The 22,650-nt window shown below is 31.7% G+C and overlaps 3 protein-coding genes across 4 annotated transcripts; 2 read left to right on the top strand and 1 right to left on the bottom strand.

Annotated features, from left to right (window-relative positions):
* The first annotated feature begins 37 nt into the window (after positions 1–37).
* LOC107016450 (rhamnogalacturonate lyase-like) lies at positions 38–5,038 on the top strand. Its single transcript, XM_027916741.1, has 16 exons — positions 38–129; positions 266–383; positions 493–614; positions 761–814; positions 947–1,063; positions 1,608–1,727; positions 1,951–2,086; positions 2,194–2,364; positions 2,459–2,611; positions 2,848–2,954; positions 3,075–3,165; positions 3,357–3,498; positions 3,698–3,857; positions 3,995–4,111; positions 4,304–4,430; positions 4,766–5,038. The coding sequence occupies exons 1-16, from the start codon at positions 38–40 to the stop codon at positions 5,000–5,002; spliced, it is 2,064 nt and encodes a 687-aa protein (XP_027772542.1). The 3' UTR covers positions 5,003–5,038.
* Positions 5,039–5,417: 379 nt separating this feature from the next.
* On the bottom strand, positions 5,418–8,094 carry LOC107016189 (HVA22-like protein e). The gene is made up of 5 exons (XM_015216680.2): positions 7,716–8,094; positions 7,576–7,602; positions 6,907–7,029; positions 6,629–6,803; positions 5,418–5,646 (listed from the first exon to the last, which is right to left on the bottom strand). Exons 1-5 carry the CDS (start codon positions 7,760–7,762, stop codon positions 5,623–5,625), a joined length of 396 nt encoding a protein of 131 aa, XP_015072166.1. The 5' UTR covers positions 7,763–8,094; the 3' UTR covers positions 5,418–5,622.
* A 5,601-nt stretch (positions 8,095–13,695) lies between these two features.
* Positions 13,696–20,342, top strand: LOC107015626 (receptor-like cytosolic serine/threonine-protein kinase RBK1). Of its 2 annotated transcripts, none has more exons than XM_015215955.2 (8): positions 13,696–13,985; positions 15,078–15,569; positions 17,844–18,101; positions 18,241–18,395; positions 18,487–18,566; positions 18,890–19,025; positions 19,152–19,301; positions 19,727–20,303. In XM_015215955.2, exons 1-8 carry the CDS (start codon positions 13,979–13,981, stop codon positions 19,871–19,873), a joined length of 1,425 nt encoding a protein of 474 aa, XP_015071441.1. In that variant the 5' UTR covers positions 13,696–13,978; the 3' UTR covers positions 19,874–20,303. The 2 variants fall into 2 exon arrangements, with proteins under 2 accessions (XP_015071441.1, XP_015071440.1); XM_015215954.2 differs by lacking the exon at positions 13,696–13,985 and adding an exon at positions 14,751–14,960 and having other exon boundaries at positions 19,727–20,342.
* Positions 20,343–22,650: the final 2,308 nt, after the last annotated feature.

Genomic DNA, 22,650 nt, shown 5'->3' with positions numbered 1-22,650 from the left:
TTCTTTAACATTTATAGTTATTCTCTTGCAGTTTTTTATGATGGGAAAGTTGAAAGGAATTTTATTTTGGCTTACAATCATAGTTCAACTTTTCTCGATTGTTACTTCGAGAACGATGCATCATGCAAGGTACTACTGAATTAAATCTTGATTATAATGTCTATTTTTATGAATTTAAATTAAAATAAGTCCGTTTATTTGAATATATATATATATTTGTTGATAATTCATATATCTAATTTTTTTATTTGTCTAATTATTATAGACATACACGATTAAAACATAGGCATCATGATCAGATGATGCATCCTCCTCCAATCACACATAGACATGTTGATATGATGCATCCTCCTCCAGTCACATTGCACATCTCAAATCGATACGTAAGAATTATACTAAATATATTGTTATTCTTATTTAGTTACAAGTAATATTATTATGTGATTGACGACTTATATATTATGATATTATTATTATTATTATTATTATCAGGTGGTGATAGATAATGGCATTGTTCAACTTACCCTAACAAATCCAACTGGACATATTTCTGGGATAAGTTATAATGGAATTGATAATCTATTGGAAAAAAGGAATCAAGAAGTAAGGAGAGGGTAAGTATTTTTTTTTTGTTTTGTTATTTTCACTATAATAATAAAGTATAATTTAAGGTAGGATAATTATATAAAGTTACAAAGTTAGGATAATTATATTTGAATTCCTATTGTATTTAATACTAATTTTTTTTTTTTAAATACAGATATTGGGATGTTATGTGGAAACTTCCAAAAGACCAGGGTGGCACTTTTGATACGTAAGTAATCTAAAAATTTTTATGTAAATATTATGAAAAACTTTATAATTTTGCTTTTATGTACTACATACATAAATATGTCGTGTGTCTTATAATTAATTAATCATGTATGTAAAAAAAAAATTATTTCAGGTTTTTTATGAAAAATTTCAAAGTTATATCACAAGATGATGATAAAGTTGAAGTTTCTTTTACAAAAACGTGGAATTCCAATGCAGATCATGATCTTCCTCTAAACATTGACAAAAGGTGAGTTCTTATTTTTTATTTTATATATATTATACACTACTATAAGGTTAATAACATTTTTGATCGCTCAAATATTGATAAATTCTAATTTTTGTTTCTATAATATCTAATTTAACCTTTAATTACTTGAAATGTTCACTTTTAATCCCTTTTGCATATGAACATTCACAAGTTTTCAAAATTATTAAGTCGTTAAATTACTCATGTGTTATATTAAATTTGTATTGTTATTTTATATTTGAAGGTAATATAATGTAATATACTCCTAAATTACTCCAAATATACCTCTACATAAATGAACCATTTATACACATTTTAATTGGTTGCTTGTTACATATATATATTTTGTCATATATCACTAAAATCTGTATTATCAATAATCCAGAGATTAAAACTATTATTTTCCATATATTACATTATCAATAATGTGAGTTTGTGAATATCAACTAATCAAATATCATAAATAAATTGTTGCTATTTTTTTGTTTTGTAATTTAAAATAAATAAATGTTAATTTTTTCATGAATAATATTATAATTTACAGGTTTGTGATGCTAAGAGGAAATTCAGGATTTTATTCATATGGAAAATTTGAACATTCAGAGGGAATGCCTGCACTTAGAGTAGATGAAGCAAGAATTGCAATCAAGCTCAGTCAAAACTTGTAAGATTTATATATATACATACTATAATTTCTCGATTAACGATTTTCAATTGATTATATTCTATACATCGCTCGTAGCTCCGCCCTTGCTCTTTCACCTCATGTTGTATCTAATAGTAAATATTTTGGTGAATTAATGATTTTTTTATATTAAGAAGTATTTCAATTAATATAAATTCTTATAATTTTGGTGAATTAATGAATTATTTGTTATATTATTTAGGTTTCACTATATGGCTGTATCAGATGATAGGCAAAGGGTAATGCCAACAAATCAAGATATATCCCATGGAAAAGCCCTTGCCTATAAAGAAGCTACACAAATAACACATCCATCCAACTCTCCATTTAACTATGAGGTAATTATTATTATTAATTAATTAAAGGATTTAATTTTCTCTAATAATTACATTTAATCAAAATTTGTAACTAATCATTAATGTTGATAACTTTATATTTTATTTAGGTTGATGACAAGTACCAATTTTCTTCTGATAACAAAGATATTAAAGTACATGGATGGATTTGTAATAATCCACATGTAGGTTTTTGGGTGATTACACCAACTAATGAATATACATGTGGTGGACCAATGAAACAAGATCTTACTTCTCATTCTGGTCCCACCTCTCTAGCCGTAAGTAATTTTACGTATTATCTATTCCGACTTAGCTGATATATTTTTTTAAAACTTTTTTTAATATATATACATATAATTTTTTTTTTTGCAGACATTCTTTAGTGGCCATTATACAGGTCCACAATTAGGATTAGATCTCCAAGATGGAGAATCATGGAAAAAAGTATTTGGTCCTGTTTTCTTTTATCTCAATTCAGATTCTGGTAATAACCATCAAACCCTTTGGGAGGATGCTAAAAGACAGGTAATTTGATCATCATATTCAACTCTCGTAAGTCGTAATGCATGAACGTAAATTCAAAATTTAAACGTTATAGGTCCTAAAGTTTATTATATGCATATGTATGTACTTAAATAAATATGCTAAGGTATGGATTAAAATTACAAAATTCTTTTGTATCTGTCTAGTAACATGTTGATGTGTGTGATCATTTGATCGAGTATATATATATATATAACATGAATTTTATTCATTTGCAGATGTTTGAAGAAACTAAAAAATGGCCATATGATTTTCCACAATCAAAAGAATATCTCAAAGCCAATGAACGGGGCACAGTTAGCGGTCGATTATTGGTCAATGACAGGTAAAATAATGCTCTTTAACTTATTAAAAATGACTTAAATTTTCTCTTTTTCGTCTTATTCAATTTTAAAAATACTCTTCTTTCACTTATTGAACCGAATATTTTGTGATTTTGGTTTAGGTACATAAGTGAAGATCCTTTTTATGCAAAATCAGCATATGTTGGATTGGCCCTGCCTGGAGATGTTGGATCATGGCAAACTGAAACCAAGGTAAGTTACGCACGTTTTAGACATTTTTTTAGTCTCTTAAAATCGATCGATAACTTATATATAAAATTTGAATTTTCTTATTTTACAATTTTATAGCCATAAAAGGTCAAAAGTGTCTTTCTTTAATTTTGTGTCTGATTAAATAAGTATGATCAATGACATAATCTAGGTAACTTTTATTTTTTGCTTAGGGTTATCAATTTTGGACTCAAACAGATGAGTCTGGGTATTTCAAGATTAATGGAGTTATACCCGGAAGTTATAACTTGTACTCATGGGTCCCTGGAGTTATTGGAGATTACAAATACAACCTCAACTTTACCATAACTCAAGGTTCTTTCTCTTCTTTTTTTTCCTTTTCTTAATAATAAAAGAACAGTCTGATACACAAAACATACTGACATTCTCATAATAATCACGTAAAAGTCCGCACCTTAAGGGTTGTGCCCTGATATTTCAGTATTCGAACCTGTAACCTATATGTCACACGAAAACAAATTTTTCAATAATAATTTTTTTTAAAATTTTGCAGGAAGTGACATCAATCTAGGTGACTTAGTTTATAATCCTCCAAGAAATGGTCCAACTTTATGGGAAATTGGAATTCCTGATAGAACTGCAGCTGAATTTTTTGTGCCTGATCCATTGCCTAGCCTCACCAATCATGTATTCATCAACAGTACTACACATAGGTAATTTTTCATTAAACCTAATTTATGAGTTCAAACTTATATATATTATCGATCGACGATGTAACAAATATATTTAATAACTTAAATATTAAGTGTATAAGAAGACTAAATATACTGCTCAATTTGATATATCGCAGGTTTAGACAATATGGTTTATGGGATCGTTATACAGATTTATATCCTAACGAAGATTTAGTATACAGAGTTGGTGTTAGTGATTACACAAAAGATTGGTTCTATGCCCATGTAACCAGGTAATTAATTTGCAATAACTGATAAATTACTGTAATTAATTCGATCTGTGAAAACAATCACTTACAGAAATGCAGGATAGTCTTAGTCCTAATCATAATGGGACCTTAATACACCAATCGAGCTGTTTAAAAAAAAAATGAACATATTATTGACAGTTTTTAATTTTAATTTTTTGGATTTTGCCTTTGCAGGAGGACTGTACATAAACAATATATACCAACAACATGGCAAATTTTATTTGATCTTTCAACTGTGGATCCAAGTGGAACTTATACACTCCATATAGCATTAGCTTCAGCCACTTCTTCTCATTTGCTAGTAAGTAGCTTAATTTCTCTAAATTCCTAACGTCTCAATTTATATGACACATTTTTTTTTAGTTTAGTCTGTCCTATGGCTAATTTGGACTAAATATATAGCATCGAAACATGAGAAATCTTGTTACAATGTGTTTATGACTTTTTATGTTTAAAACGTTACATAGCCATATGGACACCCTATCTAAATTTTTCCTATTCGACTTATTTGATATCTTATTGTCAGTATATAAGAGTTAAATCTTATTGCTTAATACCTTACTTTTCTCTTAGTTTCTCGTTAAATATAATATAATTAAATATTAATATTATTGTTTTTTTTTGTTTCAATTTTAGGGAAGAATAAACAACCCTACCAAACCAAGGCCAATTTTTCAGACCCCAGGACTTGGAAAAAGTAATGCAATAGCAAGACATGGAATTCATGGACTATACTCACTTTTCACTTTTGAAATTCCTGGAAATAATTTACAAATCGGAGAAAATATCATATATTTAACTCAAGCTAAAGGTGGTACTCCTTTTAATGGAGTAATGTATGATTATATTAGACTCGAAGGACCTTCGCAGTAAATAAGAGGAGATTATATATATTTTTGAGGAATTAGTATAGGGTATAATGTAATTTATTCATTTGTTATTTTTTTTTAAAAATATTTTTATTTGTCAATTTGAGAAATTCAAACTCTTTGTTTTATTATAATAATGTTCTTGTATTATATCAAAAGTTATGAAAACAAATCGTTTCATTTATTTTTTCATTTTTAATAGAGCAGTCGATAAACACCATGTAATAAAATTGAGCGTCATATTTTTATATTGTTATCAATATATAAATTTTAACAAAAATTTTGATTCTGTCGCTGTTAGAAACTTAAAACTGTTTCCGCTGTATAAACAATATTATCGGGGAAAGAGAGCTTTGTGTTTGTGATGGTACCCTTATTTAACAACATTTTGATTTGTAGATTCCTCAAAAACAGAGATATGAAGCAAACAGTAGAGATTTGAAATAATTAGTTATACACTGATCATAATAGTATGAAAAGTATGGTGGAAACTCTTATATTTATTAAAAATTCACCGAATAATAAACTTAAGTTAACTTGTAATTTTTAAATCTTGAATCTATCTCGATCAAACCGGTTAGATTTGTGCACTGAGTGATGGTCTGCATTTCTTGTATTTTCCTTTCAGTCGTAAGCTTCATCCTCCCCCTAATTAACCAACAAAATATATTGTGTAAGGGCCCGTTTGGATGGGCTTAATAAAAGCAGCTTTAAAAAAGTACTTTTGAAAGTGCTGAAACTTATTTTTAAAATAAGCAGTTATGCGTTTGGATAAAAGTGCTGAAGTTGCTATGCCGAACGTGAAAAGGGAAAAATGAAAGAAAGAGATGTTAGGGTTATGTGGATAATTTGGAAATTGTATAAAAATATTAAGGGCAAAAAGATAAAAACATGGTCAACTTAAAACAGCTTATAAGCTAAAAAAAAAAAGAGCACCCCTACCCCAGCTTTTAACTTTTGGCTTAAAATAAGTTTTTTTTTAACTTAAAATAAGTTATTTTGAGTATTGCCAAACAGCTAAATAAGTCAAAAACCAGCTTTTAAGTCAGTTTGACCAACTTTTAAGCTGAACCAAACAGGCTCTAAATTATACATGGTCAAATAAGAATTAATTGCAAAATTAATGATCTACTTGGGGGTTGTTTAGAACAAAAATAAGAGGTAGACACTTTAATTAGGCTTTGTTCATTTTAAACACTTCATATTAGACTTCGTTGTGTCATTTTGACATGAAGCGTCTAAAATAAACAAAGTCTAATTAAAGTGTATAACTGAAAATTACTGCCAAGTTTAAGAGGTCACCGATGGATTAGGTAAAAATAAGATTAAACCAAAATTTAATTTGTTTGACATACGATAAAGATTCAATCCCTAGATCAAGACGAATAAGCTTTAAGAAAATTATTTTTCTTCTTCTTATTTTATTATAAATATGAGGCAATTTAACTGGTGAGATAAGAAATTCTAATTCAAAATCAAAATATTTACCAATAAAAGTATATCCACTAAATAATCATGTCCTTTCAAATTTCATCATTATTAATTTTAAAATAATTTGTTCACTGATCAAACGAAACTTACTATTAAAAAAAATAAACACATTTAAATTTTGCTTATTTAATTAACTCACCTTCTCTGGAGTCATGAAGTGAACAGATTTCTTTTTTGACTTTCCTTGATCTCCATATTTGTTCATTATTAATTTTTCTCTAACACAAGTCTCATATATAAAAGTAGCTCCTCTAAATTGAGGCAAAACTAGCCATGCCACACCAATCAACTTCACATCATACCATATTGGTATCCTAATAATTATCCAAAATAAAATAAAATAAAGTAAGTAAATTATTTTCTTAAAATTGTATTTTAACATAAAGAAAAAGAATAAAAAAGAGAGAACTTAGTTACCAATTAAGAATGGGTTGAAATAGCATCTCCACAAGTGTAAGAAAAGAATATAGAATCCAATAAGCAAGCCATTGTTCATCATCCAATTTAGATGTACTCTCTAGAGCTACTATTGATGCATACCTACACAATATTTTAGATTAATAAATTGGGTCCCAATAATTTATTTGTATATATATGAAAATTCTTAACATATCGGGGCAATCGAAAAAACTAGCATTTTTAAAGCTCCATAAAGTCTTTATATTATATTCAGGTGCAAATAGTTTGCATCTTTATAGAACTTCATAAAGTCTTTATATTATGTTCAGGTGCAAATAGTTCGCATCTTTATAGAACTTCATAAGGTCTTTATATTATGTTTAGATGCAGATAATTTGCATCTTTATAGACATGTCTGTTTCACCAAACTCTCACAAATATAGATTTTGATAAAAAATTTAATTTTTACCAAATTTATAACTATATGCTTGTGAAAAAAGAGATATTTATGACACCTTATGTAAATTCATATCAAAATGAGAAAAAAATCGTAAAGAATTTTATAAAACATAATACTATTTCTGTATTTTATATAATAGACGTATATTTGGGCTCGATAATAACGTAGCGCGAAGGATAAATGGGAGATGAAAGAGATTAGTTATTTAGAAGAATATTACTACTCACAGAGGATAGATCAACATCATCACAGGCCTGCAATTTTAATACAAAATACAACTTGTCATTTTCAAGAATTTAATAGCCCCAAAAAGTAAAAAATTAGAATGACAAAAATAGGAAATAAAAGACTATAATAATAATACTACCCAGCAAGAGTATGAAGACTAGTGATCAAAGTCCACAAATGACCCATAATTTCTCTTCAATTAAATGCTTAAAAAAAACTATAGAGACAAATAAAATAAATAACTTAAGCAAATAATGAAAAATTATATGTAAAGTTTGAGTTGAAAAATTGTATATTTATAGGACAAATTGGTATCAGGTTCTTGCTTTAACGTAGTGTCCTAGGTTTAGCACATGACAGATCAACTGAAAATAATTTATTGATTAACCATACATTAACTAGATCCAAGGTAAATAACACATCATTACATTTAATTAGGCCAAATTCACTGTTTTATCGAAAAAAGGATTTCGAAAAGAATTTGTTTTATTTTTCGAGTATTTTCGGCTTTTAGGAGTCGCCACTTAATTTTTAAAGAAAAATCAAGAAAACTTCGTTTCTAAACAACTTAAACAAAAAATTGTTTTGAAACATTTTTAAGGGGGTTCGGGATTCCTATTAGCGTCCTAGGAAGGTGTTTAAGGCACCTAAGACACTCCGCTAACTTACGGTTTTCCGGCGATTAACTTATTTGACTATTTTATTTTAACTTTTACAAATCTTTTGTTTATAGACTTCTTGAGATTTTATCTAGGCAAATCTTACAAGTTTTTTTTTTTTTTTTTTAAATATTTATTGTTTTTTTTTTAAGATTCCTATTAATGTTAAACCCTTTAAAACCTTAACTCTAAGCAAACTTGTAAATTTGAAATTTTATCGTTTTAAGATTCGATTTTAAATTTTTTTAAGTTCGATAAAGCGAAAGGCGTTCGATGGGGTTTGGAGTTTCTAATCCTAGACTATACGACATTCAAACACGTAAACAACCAATAAAAAGAGAGAGAGAGAGAGAGAGATTTTGGGTCCAAACTCGGGCTCTGTTCGCCTTGACCGAGTTTTGGACCCACCTATTTTTGGGTATTTGAACCATTTTGTACCTGTCCTAATCTAAACATACAAAATAAAATAAGAAAGTAAAAACGACAAGAGGGCTTATGCCCATTACAAAAATAACAACAAAAAAAAAAAATACAAAAAGGAGGGAGTCTTCTAATCCGTTTCGGATTTTCTTCAATCTTCAAGGAATTGGGATTGGCGTATGAATGCCTTGATGGGTTGACTTCAAGGATAGGAACATGTGAGTCTTTACGACTCACTCGAGATGCAAAGGAGGAGAGTTCATGGTGAACTCAAGCGGATTTTACATGCCACAATAAAATGAAAAGTAGATTAGCATACAAACGATGAAATGATAACAAGCACCTTGAAAAAAACCGGAAACAAAGTAAATTACTAGTAGATCGAGTTAGGGAAACAAATGACTTCTAAAACAAATCCAAATGAGGCTAAAAATAAAACAAGAATCCACGATGGCAGACACTTCCTTTCAAGAATAAAAAATGAGAAAATCGAATGAAGACATTTGCTGAAGAAAAACAGTCGACAAACTTGAGCAAGACTAATGAACTAAAAGCTAGCACGAAATCATCTTATCGAAACCCCGACAACTTGGACTATCACTAGCTTCAAGACAAGTATTGATATCAAATGTCAAGTAGATTAAGGTAGCATCGTAGTCCCAACAGATGAGTTACGACTACTTTACCAAATTTCATGAAAAAAGACTAATGCAATCCTAAAATACGACCCATCTCGAAAGCATACACTTAATAACTTGGAAGCAAACAAAATACTTGAAGTAAAACTATAACCTAACTCAAATATACCATCAATAAGATACCGATGTCATGCTAGACCCGAAATATTATAACACGGAACAAACAGCCATGAAGGAAAACAAGCCAAAAGTTTATCAAAACCCATGAAGTCAATGGACAGTGAGGCAAGGTTTTAGCTTTTCCGATCAATCCCAAAACATTAATCAGGCAAAGAAAGCCATGAAACAAGTACTAAATCAAACAAATGAGGCGAAAATATAATCAACCTGACAATGCCAGTAAGCAGAAACCGATGCCATGGAATTTCTTAAAGAAGTCGAACTAAGAAAAAGCTACAGACGGACCAACAAGCGTGGATGGTAAGAGAGTAAAACAAACATTTGAATCAAAAAGCGAAGAAGCGGTTCATGCTGACCACAAGCAGTTCAGACAAAGCTGAAACAACGATCAATCGAGGAAGAGTATAACCCAGACGAGTAAGCAACAGAAACAGTGTCAAAGCAGGGGAACCCATAACAAACATCATATTTCATCTGACATTGAACAAAAGGCGAGTAAAGAGGAAGAGAGAAAAAAAAACATTACCTTCTTCTAAGCAGCGAAATTGGGACGGAAACGAGCAGAGCAGAGAAGCGACGACCTCACGAAAGAGACACGCTGAGACGACTACGACGTTTCGACGGAACACCGCAATCGACACACTGTTAATGAAACAGAACGTTTCTCTCAAAAAAAAGGTTCCGATTTCTTCTGTTCTTCTGAAAACCAACAGTGAAGCCCCAAAAAGGATTTTTTAATTTCCTCCAAGAAAGTTTTGACTATTCCTCTACAACAGAGAAAGAACCAAATATTTTCTCAAATTCTTCCAACCCTCCCGATTTTCCCAACCAAAATCTAACCCCCACTGCTTTCCAGCAACGAACAGAAAAAGAAAACAGAGTATTTTCGATAGTAAGCTTTTGTATCCTCCGTGATAAACTCTCCAATTCTCTCTCTCTGAAAATTCTTTTTTTTTACTCAAGAATGTCCAACCCCTCTTCTGAAAATGGAGGGTGTTTATATAGAGGGAGAAAACTAGGGTTTTCGGAAGAGGAAGGGCGGGAGATTTCAGGCCTATTGATTTCAAAATTTGAAATCCTTTCCGTTAATGGAGCAACACCTTTTTCTGAAAATTTCGCCCCATTCCGGAAACGGAAAGGAGGGAAGGAATGGTCGAGATGAGTCGTGTGTCCTAGGCGGGCGACGTGGAGTCATCTCGCTATGGCAAGGACGGAACCGCGTCTGGAAAAGCTGAACGATCCGACCTGCTGCTGCGTTTTCTGGAAATGGCGTGGGTGTTCTGTTTTCTGGGTAGCGTACTGTCGAGAGAGTTGGGGATTTCGCGTGGGGAAGAGGTTTCCGTTTATGGGAGCTGTTTCTTCTGCGTTTTTTTTTCTGAGTTCTTCCTTTTGCTGCGTTTTTCTGGGAATTGTTTTGTTTCTTCCTGGGAATAGCGTGAGTGAGGGGAAGAAGAAAGGGGGGAAAGGGGGGTCTGGGTCGGGTCGGGTAGGAGATTTAAGGGATTTGGGCTGCTGAATATTTGGGTTTGGGAAGGGAAATTTGGGCCTGGGAATTGGGAATAAGGTGAGGGGCCCAAATTTGGCTTTTCCAAATTAAATGGAAGAAGAGTTCAATTTAAATAATGGCCAATTGTTTTAAAAACGAATTTGGTATAAATTTATTAACGAGCCTATTTATTTAGTAACATAACTATTTGAATTATAAAATAATGATTCAAAATATAGTTGTGATTTAAAGTAAACTATTTTAATAGAATACTTTCTAAACCTAAGATATACATATATACATATACATATACACCTATATGTATATATATATATATTTTTTTTTTATTTTTGCAAGATTTATAAAACTAATTAACATAAATAATTTGAAAAACTCACGAAGCTCGATAATTAATTTATACCAACGTGGGTCAAAAATTGGGTGTCAACATTCACAAAACAAATATCTAAACTTATTGGATTTTTCTCCTCATGTATCTAAACTATGTCATATTTCTATTGAATCATTAAATCACACATAATTTTGTTCCTTATAAACATCGTTGGCTAATTTTGATCGATTTTTCTATTGTAAATGCCTTTAATTGTGTTCGCATTGTAATGATTTTGATTGAAGGAATGAAGATAAATTGTGTGTCGGTCTCATTTGTTTTCTAATGTGTTCAAATGACTTGAAGTAAAACACAATTACTTTCGAATATTTTCTCTATCAATTGGACGAATGAGTTCTTAACAACATATGTATCCTCTATCAATATCCCTCACAAATTCCGGAAAAGGGCCTAAAATACCGTCAAAGTATTGGAAATGGTACAAAAATACCCTCTATCCACCTAATGGCTCCAAAATACCCTTCTCACCCACTTATTGGGTCCAAAATACCCTTGTCATCCACCTTTTGGTTCAAAATTGACCACTTATTTAACGATTTTATATTTAAACTATTTAAATATTATTTTAAATACGTGACGCTCAACTATTTGTTCTAATTGAACTTATTGATATAATTTATAAATCAATCCAATACCCACCCATTACTAATTAAACCCCTCCAAATTAATAAACCCATTACATTATTAATACAACAACAGAAAAACTGCTGCAAATTGAGTGTTTTTAAAAAAATTTGGCGAAAAATATCTATAGAAATAAATTATCACATTCAAGTGTCTAAATAAAAATTACCGATAAACTTAAAAGTCTGACTATGTTCATCTTAATTATTCTTACCTCTCAATTATCTGAGGTTACTTCATAGGTAACTTCTTTTCAAAATAATATATTAAAGGTTTTAAAACAAATCATAAATATTTATAAAATTATATCTTAAAAAAGTGCATGAATTAATTGGGATGTATTACTTCTTTACCTTTAATCATAAATTTCTAATTCAATCTTGAAAGAGAATCCTGTTGAAAGTGTCATTCTGTAGGTCTTCGGATACTTTTTTAGTATTTCGAAAAGTATCATGGGTCTTTCTAATTATTAAGAAAACAAAAGAAGGGTTAGCGTTTGTTTGAGCTAGGTGAACAAATAAGTATGATGAGAGTGAGAGGGAGGCTACGAGTTCTCTTTCGTTGTTGTTCAGAGATCGCTAATCTCTTTCTTTCTCAAATTCCGATCCGGTGAGATAAAAAGTTCTAGAACTAACAAGGTAAAAACTTTATGTCATTCGACATTTACATCAAATCAATCAATTTAACCATCAAAATCAATAATTAAAGTGATTCTAAAACGTTAAATATTTTGGATCAAGTTTAATTTGTCAAAACACTAATGTTTGGAGTCGAATTGAGTACTTTTTGATTATTTAAGATGTGTTTTTTTTTTGATAATTAATTATGTATGTACACAAAAAACATCACATTGATCATGACTATATCATCATGTTAAGTTGTTAACTAATGGACTAATATTAAATCTTATTCAAATCAAAACCACATTTTAGCAACAAAATTATTCCAACTTTGACTCTTAAAATGAGGAATTTCTTGTAATAATTTTATCACGTACCCAACGTTTCTTATAGATTTGACCTTTAAAATGCCAATGTGCAGTATTATGTAATAACAAAAGCAATACAATCTTATTTAAAATGTTATATTCAAATTCAATAAATTTTAATACCGAACTTCACCGTGACTATTAAAACCTCATGTGACCTGATTTTGAATAAAAATAAACATAACATAACATATTACCTCATTATTATTGTGTAAAAAGTTTCTTTATTTTTTTACCATGCTTCAAAGCATGGTTATATAATAAAATTTCACATGACTTAATATTTAATAAAGATATAATACATATATTAGATCCTAAACTTGGCTTCAAATTTTAATTTTGACCTCCAATTTTCATAATGCAAAAACAGGTACTTTATCTATCCAACTTTTAAATAAATAAACACATGAGTCCTACATGACACAATACACGTAGGACACCACGTAGGACAAATAATGACATGTAGGATAACTTGTGTGTCTATTTGTTCAACTTTATACAAGTTTAAATGTCTCTTTGTACACATCCAAAGTTGAAGAGCATAAATGTGATTTGAAACCAAATTAAAAGGTACATTTATATATTATACCTTAAATAAGATAAACACGTTTTACATGACATGCTACCTTAATTGTAAAAACTCCTATAAAAATGTACAAAAACATAAGTATCTCTATTACCCCCAAAATTCCGTTTTTTTCTCTCCACTTATGCAGCTTCACCTCCATTTTTTTTCAAAGAAAATAAATCTAAAAGCTAAATTATATTTTTTTCACAAAATTCAACTTTTTTTTTTCCTTTCATTTTCTTCTTCCTCTTCCTGTTTTTTTTTAGCAGGGGAGAAGAAAGAATTTGATTGGAAATTGCTCTATGTAAATATTGTTCAGAGTTAATTATCTTTATGGAAATCTTATCTTAAGCTTTTTTCTTTGCATATTATAACAGGAGTTCTTGATTCATTTTTGCTTTTGACAAGAATTCCATTTTATCTTCCCATGGAAGGTTCATAGCTTTTCTCTCTTTGAACTTATTGTAATTTATTTGCTTTTTTATGTGTTGTTATAGGTGTAAAGATTGAATCTTTATAACATAAAAATATTTGTATACCCTTTATTTGATTTTAAAAAAGTTGGTATCAATTGAGCTGCTAAGATTTTTGTGTAGGGTTCATTTTGCTTGTTGGGTATATTTTTGTTTTTTTTTATTTTCCACCTGGGCGTCCGAGGTAGGGTTAAGGTATGCGTGCACTCTACCTTTCCACTTGGTAGGATTACATGGGTATGTTGTTGTTGTTAGATTTTCCACCTGGTGTCTGGTACCGGCATTGGAGAAAGCAGGGGCGGACCCACATGGAGTCCACTGGGTGCTCGAGCACCATTAACCTCGTTTCGGGATATATATATTTATGTAGAGATTAAGAGGTATTTGTATAAAATTAACATAGAGCACCTAATGAACAAATGATTTGACTGGTCCATTGGCTCTTGGGTGGGTGCTTAAGGCTCTTTTAGTGTTGTTGAGCCTGAGTTCGAACAATTAAAAAGTGTTCCCTAATAAAATGACTTCATACTTAGAGCTCGAAACCTAGACATCTGCGTAACTATGAAGGAGTACTTACTACTGCATTAGAAACCTTGTTGGTCTGATTGGTTATATGAATGTTGTTGTATATTAATGATTTGAATAGTGATGTCACAATAAAAGTTGAATCTTTATAAGAATACAAATTTGTTTATGTTTCATTTTGCTAATTGGGTATATGAATGTTCTCTTATATTAATGGTTTAAATAGTTGTGTCACAATAAAGCTTGAATATTTTTAAGATAAAGATTGTGTATATATACTTCATTTTGCTTGTTAAGTATATGAATGTTATGGTATCTTAATGGTTTTAGTCGTATTGTCCCAAGCAGGGATAAAGGAGGAAGGTTATGGTGTAACTAGCAATTTCATGATGAATCCTAACAAAACAATCCGTATAAAATCGTTGTCTTTTTGTTAAAAAATATGTTGGTTGTCAATGTATAAGGTAACCGTTCTCCTTTATTCGGGCTTAAAGACTGATACAACTTTTTCCCTTATGAACTTTGTAGGTAGAAGAGGTGCAGCTGATGTCCAACGAAATGGAGAAAACAAGAAACAACATGAAGCAAAGAAGGAACAAGACGAGAAAAAAGAGGAAGATATCAGCAACAACAACAATAGAGACGATCAGTACTCATCATCGTCATCACCAAGAGGAGTTTTAGAGAGTACCAGATTGGGTTCGTCGGATTTAGACAATAGCAGCATTAGCAGCAGTGATGATAGGAGCAGCAGTTTTGCATCATCACCTTCAGGGGAATTAAATCAAGGTGTTTATTGGAAAAATATTTTTGATCAAATAAAAAGAAGGTCAATGAGAAGATTGTCAAGTATACCATTATTAGGATATGAGATGATTTTACCGAAAAATATAAGAAGGATTTTGTCGAAGAATAGAAGTGCTGAAGAAGAGGCTAATGATTCTGATGATATTCCTAAGCCTTCTTGGAGGAATTTTAGCTATGGGGAACTTGTTGAAGCAACAGATAATTTCAGTCCAGGTACATACATCCATAGTTCATGATTTTTTACGAGTTTAAGTGATATGCATTGATGGTGTAAAGAATATTTATGCATTTAAGTCCCTTTATAAGGTAGTTTAGGTAACTTCATATTGTCAAGTATAAATAACTTGCATCAAATTTTCACATCTCTACGGGGTATTTTCTTCCCGTCACAATTTATGTATCTTCATTTGATTTGACACAAAGTTTAAGTACATGAAGAGGTGGTTCTATTCTATGTTACTCGGATTTCTCAAAAATACTGTTGGGTGTTTGTTGGATCCTCCAAAAAAATTCTGCATTTTGGGAGGATTTGATATGGGTACGATAGAATTTTTGGAGCGTCCGAGTAACATAGTTCCCATCTGTTATTTTTGATGTCAAAGTCCTGTCTCAAAGTAGGACCATTTTGTACTAAATGAAATAATATACTCTACTATATAGTTCTGATTAATTTAACTACAAAAAGGCTAGACAAAAAGACATATATTGAAGTACTTTGCAGATATTAAGTCTCATGCCGAGTGGCGGAGCCAGGATTTTCAATAAGGGGGTTCAAAATTTGTAGAAATAGATACACGGAGTAGCCGAAGGGGGTTCGACATCTACTATATATAAATATTATTTTAACCATGTATAAATAGTATAATTTTCCATCGACGAGTACCAAGGTGGCTCCGCCCCTGCTCATGCCTGCTTAAGATTTCACTAGAGTTCCCTTTATGTTGGGTGCCTGGGGTCACAGTGGCGGAGCCTTGGTTTTCATTAAGAGGGTTCAAAATGTGTAACGTTAACACACGAAGAAGCCAAAGGATTTTCAAGATCTACAATGTATATATATATGTACAAAATAATTTTAATCATGTATAACCAGTGTAATTTCCTGCCGAAGCAGGACTGTTCTTGATCCTCATTCTTTTCTGGGCATGGTGGAAAGCAAACTTTGACTTCTTGAAGTACTTAAGGAAAAAAAGTAATCTTTTTTAGGAAAAATACATTAAATTTGTTATATATACAATCAAACGGGGTAATTTTCATCCTATGATTGATGCATTCACTAGATCATCTTTGTAAGAAGCTTCATTTTTGGTGCGTTATTTTGACCTATGAGAATTATATTAGTTCTATGGTTAATTTGTCAAGTCCTTGAGACTGGATAGATAAGAGAAAATGGTAGTTCCTATTAAAAATTTGGAATTATTGTAATGTCAGAACATTGAACATTAGGCCAGCTATCAGACATCAGTGTTAAATATGGAACTTTTTCGTGTAGAGTTGGCCATGTGTTACTGATGGGCCAATTTATTAAATTTTCCTTAATGTCTATGGTCCTTCATGTTTCTATTTGTCCCCACCAAAAAAGTGTAATTTCCAAGTTGATGCTTACGTCTCATTACGAGGTCGTTTGGTATAGCGTGTTAGATGAGCGTTGAATAGGTGTATTAGTAATGTTAGTATTAGTTATGCTGTGATTATTTTTATACACTCTTTGGTTTGGTATATAAAAAATAATATGCATTGTATAATTTCTAAAATAAATTATTTGTCTATGAAAGTACCCTCCACAAATAATGGTAGAAAGGATGTGGAAAAGGTTTTGTGGGACAATTGTGTCTTTAACCATGCTAATGCATGCATTCGAAACCTTGCATTGTTAATACCATGATTGGTCATGTAATATCAAATAGTGTATAACTATACATAAGTTGAAAAAATGTAACAAGCAAGGTATTGGTACTACACAAGCTTATGTGTCTACCCTTCGGGGTGGCCCAGTGGTTTGAGTTTGAGACTTCCATGTTGGAGGTCTCAAGTTCGAAACCCTTTGCCAGCGAAAGTAAGGGATTTGCCTTCTGGGTCGAGCTCGTCGCACCAGGCTTGCCTAGTGCGGGTTACCTCTCGTATGTGGTTTGCGAGCTATTGCATAGGAGCGGGGTTTTACCCTGTGCGCACCCAAAAGGGTAGCGGCTGCGGGTTTCCCTTGTCGTCAAAAAAAACAAGCTAATGTGTCTAGTACTTTTCTAATGCATCCTATCGGACGACCCTGAAGACCTTTTAATTGACGATGTGTTCCGTCGTCAGCAAGCTAACATTTCTCTGCATCTTCTTGTCATTGTCATTGCTTCCACAATTTTACACCAATGATGTCACTTCCTTGCAAATCTAATCCGTTTTAAGTGGATATTGCATAATCTGTATTACTCGAAAACCAACTGAATTTGCGCGTAGTTAACCCTTTGAATTACTAAATCATGCCTTGAAATGTGACAGACAAGTTGATCGGGCAAGGGGGACATGCAGATGTGTACAAAGGGCGTTTATCTGATGGTCAAGTAGTCGCGGTAAAGAAAATAACTAAGCAAGAGAAGAACGACGAGGATAAAGTTGATGATTTCCTATCTGAGCTAGGAATTATTGCTCACATTAACCATCCTAATGCTGCTAAGTTAATAGGTTATAGTGCTGATGGCGGTTTATACCTTGTTCTTCAGTACTTACACCATGGAAGCCTCGGTTCCTTAATACACGGTGCTGTATTCCCTCTAAACACTAGCTATGTTCGTTCAGTACTGATTTGATTTCTTTGCCTAGTGATTGATAAATATGCACTTAACATCGAATGAAATGTCTATAGAGTGACTGATAAGCAGAAAACTCGGCATTTCAGGTTCGGATGAGAGACTTGATTGGGATATAAGATATAAAGTTGCTGCTGGTATTGCCGAAGGATTGCTTTATCTTCATCGTGAATGTCCAAAGCGCATAATCCATAGAGATATTACTGCCTCAAACATATTACTAACTAAAGATTATGAACCTCAGGTTTCAATCTTTCTTTCTGTTTAGAAACTTCAATTGGGAAGTGAGATTTCATTTCGATTTCTCAAGTTCTTTTTTCCAATTTGTTGTGCAGATTTCTGATTTTGGACTAGCAAAGTGGCTGCCAGAAAAATGGGTTCATCATGTTGTTTCTCCCATTGAAGGAACTTTTGGGTATGTAAAAATTAGTACTTTTAAATTGCATGACCAAGGGCGGATCTAGAGGGACGAGAGGATGTTCACCCGAACCCCCTCAACAAAAAGTTACCCTGTATATATATAGGGTAGATATTTTGTGTTTATGTACATGTATAAATTTTGAATCCTGTGAACAATAAGCAAAAGCAGCGGTTCGGGCATTCAAATGCACCCACCTCTCCAAGATTTGATTCTTAGGGACTGCACTGTTTTTTTATATTTTTATTTTTCGAACCCCCAAGTGAAAATCCTGGATCATGCCTTACTTATGATCTAATGTATTGCAAATTGATATTCAGATATATGGCTCCAGAGTACTTTATGCATGGAATTGTCAATGAAAAAACGGATGTATTTGCCTTTGGAGTTCTATTATTGGAGCTTATTACTGGTCGCCGTGCAGTTGATTCGTATAGAAAGAGCCTTGTGTTGTGGGTAATGATCCTCTTAAACTGATACAATATTCATACAATTTGTCATGCAACTTCATTTGAAGGGTTTTTAGTATGTTTCATTCAATGTTTCTGAAAAGTATCTGGTACCTGTTACAATTGTGCATAGGCAAAACCGTTGTTGCAAAAGAACAACATCAAGGAAATAGCAGATCCTCGTTTAGGTGATGTTTACGATGTTGTTGAGATGAAACGCGCCATGTTTACAGCTTTATGCTGCCTTCACCACTTGCCTGACATTCGTCCGAACATGAAAAAGGTAACTCTACATTTTTACGTTCTGTCCCCTTTATGTCCTTCATATCAACTCCCACCAGCATTTGTAATTTTGATTTCGAGTGTTGCTGATCCTTGCTAGAATTTGCAAATGTTAGGTTTATAAACGCACACAGCTGAAAAGGTTGATCCTGTGAAGGATTCAATCACCTATGCGTTCTTGGTTATAGAGTTAGAACAGAAAAGATCTTAAACACGCATCTGAATCTTCTTGTCTTAAACTAAAAATATGTAGAATGTACCAAAATGTTCCTTAATCTTGTGGTCTTAAACATATCCAACGCGACTTACAAGATGATTTTGTAGTAAGAATAAGAGTTGCTATTTGATATTTATATGCACAATAAACACAATCTGCAAATAAAATTTGAAACTTCACTAAATGGTTAATTTTCTTCGAGTATGCAGGTTGTTCAGCTATTGAGAGGCGAGAACGCACCAGTAGAAATGAAGCAGAGGTCAATGGGAGGGAGAGCATTGATGTTTTCAGACGAATATACAAGCACACATTATATCCAGGATCTCAACCGCCATATGGAGCTCGTTATGGAGTAATCTTCTTACACTCTTTTTGTCAAATGCTATCAATCCTAGCTCTGCTTGTGCTGTTCTGTGTATTCTAGTTGTTATCCATTATGCTATATAAGCATGTAAAAGCGAGAGGAGTTTGAGTCGATGGCTGCTAGTTTTTGGTTGAAATTTTCCGAGATGCTGCCCCATTTAAACGAAGAGAATCAACATCTAAAATTTCGAGTTTGTCTTTACGGAGCAGCACAAGTAATGCAGTAGGAATGAACTGCATTAAGTACATTATAACATATGAAAAAAGTGCACATTTTTTTTATGTTTTCTTTCATATTGTTACTGGATTTGGTTGAAATCATCATAGTGATGATTCATTTTGTAGTTGATCATAATTTTGTATATTCTATGGTAGAGTTTTGTTAAGATGTTATCATATATCAAGTGTACATACAAAGACAAACCCTTTTCTGTTGTTTCTTTAAAAATTTTGGTTAGCTAACTAGACTTTCACATGAGTCTATTCCCACTTACCTTGTAAGAAAAAGCTTCCTAATTACTCTCAAATATGATCGCTGGGCGTAGGGTCAAGGAGGTTCATCATAAAGTATTATATTACACGATGTATATATGATATTTTTTTTACGGAAAATGACTTAAAATATCCTCAAAGTATTGGAAATGGTACAAAATTACCCTTCATCCACCTATTGGCTCCAAAATACCCTTGTCATCCACCTTTTGGGTTCAAAATACCCTTGTCATCCACCTTTAGGTTCAAAATTGACCACTTATTTAACGGTTTTATATTTAAACTATTTAAATAATTTTTTAAATACGTGGCGCTCAACTATTTGTTATAATTTAATCCACTACCCACCTATTATTAGTTAAACCCTTCCAAATTAATAAACCCGTCACATTATTAATGCAACAACAGTAAAACTACTGCCAATTGAGTGTTTTTAAAAATTTGAGGCGAAAATATCTATAGCAGTAAATTATCGTACATTCAAGTGTCCAAAATAAAAATTACCGATAAACTTAAAAGTATGACTATGTTCATCTTAATTATTTATACATCTCAGTTATGTGATTTTACTTCATAGGTAACTTTTTTTCAAAATAATATACTAAAGGTTTTAAAAACAAGTCATAAATATTTACAAAATTATATTTAAAAAAAGTGCATGAATTAATTCGGGATGTATTACTGCTTTACGTTTAATCATAATTTCTAATTCAATCTTGAAAGAGAATCCTATTGAAAGTGTCTTCCTAAATAAGCGGCTCAACCTAAATTTAATTGGGGCTTCGATTTGGACTTGAATAATTTTGGATGTCATTTTCAGGATTCTATAATTTCATCGTATTTTAGTAGTGTTTATGACGATTTTGATATTATAATTGGATTATTAATCAGTGGGATTTAGTTAGTAATGAGTGGGCAGTGGGTTGGTTTATAAATTATATTAATAAACTAAATTATAACCAATAGTTGAACGCCAAGTATTTTAAAAAATATTTAAATATTTTAATTTTAAAACAGTTAAAGAAGTGGTCAATTTTGAACCTAAAGGTGGATGAAAAGGGCATTTTGGAGCCAATAGGTGGATGAAGGGTAATTTTGTACCATTTTCAATACTTCAAGGGTATTTTAGGCCCTTTTCCTTTTTTTTAGAGATAAGTGTCAAAAAACACACGTAAAGTATACCTTTTTTTTTTAGTTTCATACCTAAACTATTGAAAGTTTGAGTTTCATACCTAAACTATTACTTTTTAGTTTGAGAAACACACCTCTCTTTTATACCACTCTCATCATGGTATGTATAATACACACTCTCTCTTTTATTTTAAAGAATTTCCACATCATACTCCACATGGACAAAATATTCAACCTTGACAATAAATAAATAAATTATTAGTATTAGTTAAAATTAAAAATTAAAAAACTATTATAAAAAAACAATATTTTCTTTATAAAATAAAATGTAAAATATTTTTCTTACCACACAACATATTTTAAAGTTTTTTATTTTGTTTAAATTTCTTTTATAAAAGTATTTCATTTTTAACTTCATTTCCTCCCCCTCATCAAATACTAATTTAGATATTATTTTATTTTCTTAAAAATATAATTCTACCCATCCCACTTAAACCCTCCGCTTTCAATTTTTTCCCAGTGTTTAGATATACATATCGAAAGTATTTTTTACTTGTCGTGTAACAACCTGTTTAGTCGGTTTGAGCAGTAGAATTATTTGTGATAAATACTTACTGGGTCGACGGACCACGCGACGGACCGTCATGGTCACGACGGCCCGTGATGGACTCCGTCATGGCCACGACGGATCGTCATGGTCACGACGGACCGTGATGGACTCCGTCGTCCCATACTTGTGCAATTTTTTTCTGCTGCTCTCTTCATTACCCTCGACGGCAAGTATGACGAACCGTCATAGGCACGATGGTCCGTCGAGGGTCTTCGTTCCAAAATATTTCAACTCTTGGAATCTGGGTACTGGATTGACTCTCTGAACTTCACGACGGACCTGCAGCACGGACCGTCGTAGATACGACGGACCGTCACAAGCTGCGTAACCCCGACTTGTCAGACTTCCGCTAAAATTTTAAATGGGTGTTTTGAACTATTCATAATTATAATTATGAAATTAGTGGGGTAATTTTAATAATTTACTTAGTTGGGGGTTAAAGGAGATAACTTTAAAATTAATAGTGGGTCACTTTTATAACTTTAAAGTATACAATTAGGGTGATAACTAAATTGTAGAAAAGAAGGAAAATTAAAA

The sequence above is a fragment of the Solanum pennellii genome, chromosome 4 (assembly GCF_001406875.1).
Source record: "Solanum pennellii chromosome 4, SPENNV200".
NCBI lineage: Eukaryota > Viridiplantae > Streptophyta > Magnoliopsida > Solanales > Solanaceae > Solanum > Solanum pennellii.
This window is presented reverse-complemented; position numbering and strand designations above follow the sequence as displayed.

Excerpts from the sequence above, each read along its gene's own strand:
- LOC107016450 (XM_027916741.1), top strand. The coding sequence starts at position 38 with ATGATGGGAAAGTTGAAAGGAATTTTATTTTGGCTTACAATCATAGTT. Across the intron at positions 130-265 it reads AGAACGATGCATCATGCAAG|ACATACACGATTAAAACATA; the intron begins GTACTACTGAAT and ends TAATTATTATAG. Across the intron at positions 3,166-3,356 it reads CATGGCAAACTGAAACCAAG|GGTTATCAATTTTGGACTCA; the intron begins GTAAGTTACGCA and ends TTTTTTGCTTAG.
- LOC107016189 (XM_015216680.2), bottom strand. The coding sequence starts at position 7,762 with ATGGGTCATTTGTGGACTTTGATCACTAGTCTTCATACTCTTGCTGG. Across the intron at positions 6,804-6,906 it reads TTTCAACCCATTCTTAATTG|GATACCAATATGGTATGATG; the intron begins GTAACTAAGTTC and ends GATAATTATTAG. Across the intron at positions 5,647-6,628 it reads ACTTCATGACTCCAGAGAAG|GGGGAGGATGAAGCTTACGA; the intron begins GTGAGTTAATTA and ends TTGGTTAATTAG.
- LOC107015626 (XM_015215954.2), top strand. The coding sequence starts at position 14,870 with ATGGTTTTAGTCGTATTGTCCCAAGCAGGGATAAAGGAGGAAGGTTAT. Across the intron at positions 15,570-17,843 it reads AACAGATAATTTCAGTCCAG|ACAAGTTGATCGGGCAAGGG; the intron begins GTACATACATCC and ends GAAATGTGACAG. Across the intron at positions 18,102-18,240 it reads CCTCGGTTCCTTAATACACG|GTTCGGATGAGAGACTTGAT; the intron begins GTGCTGTATTCC and ends TCGGCATTTCAG.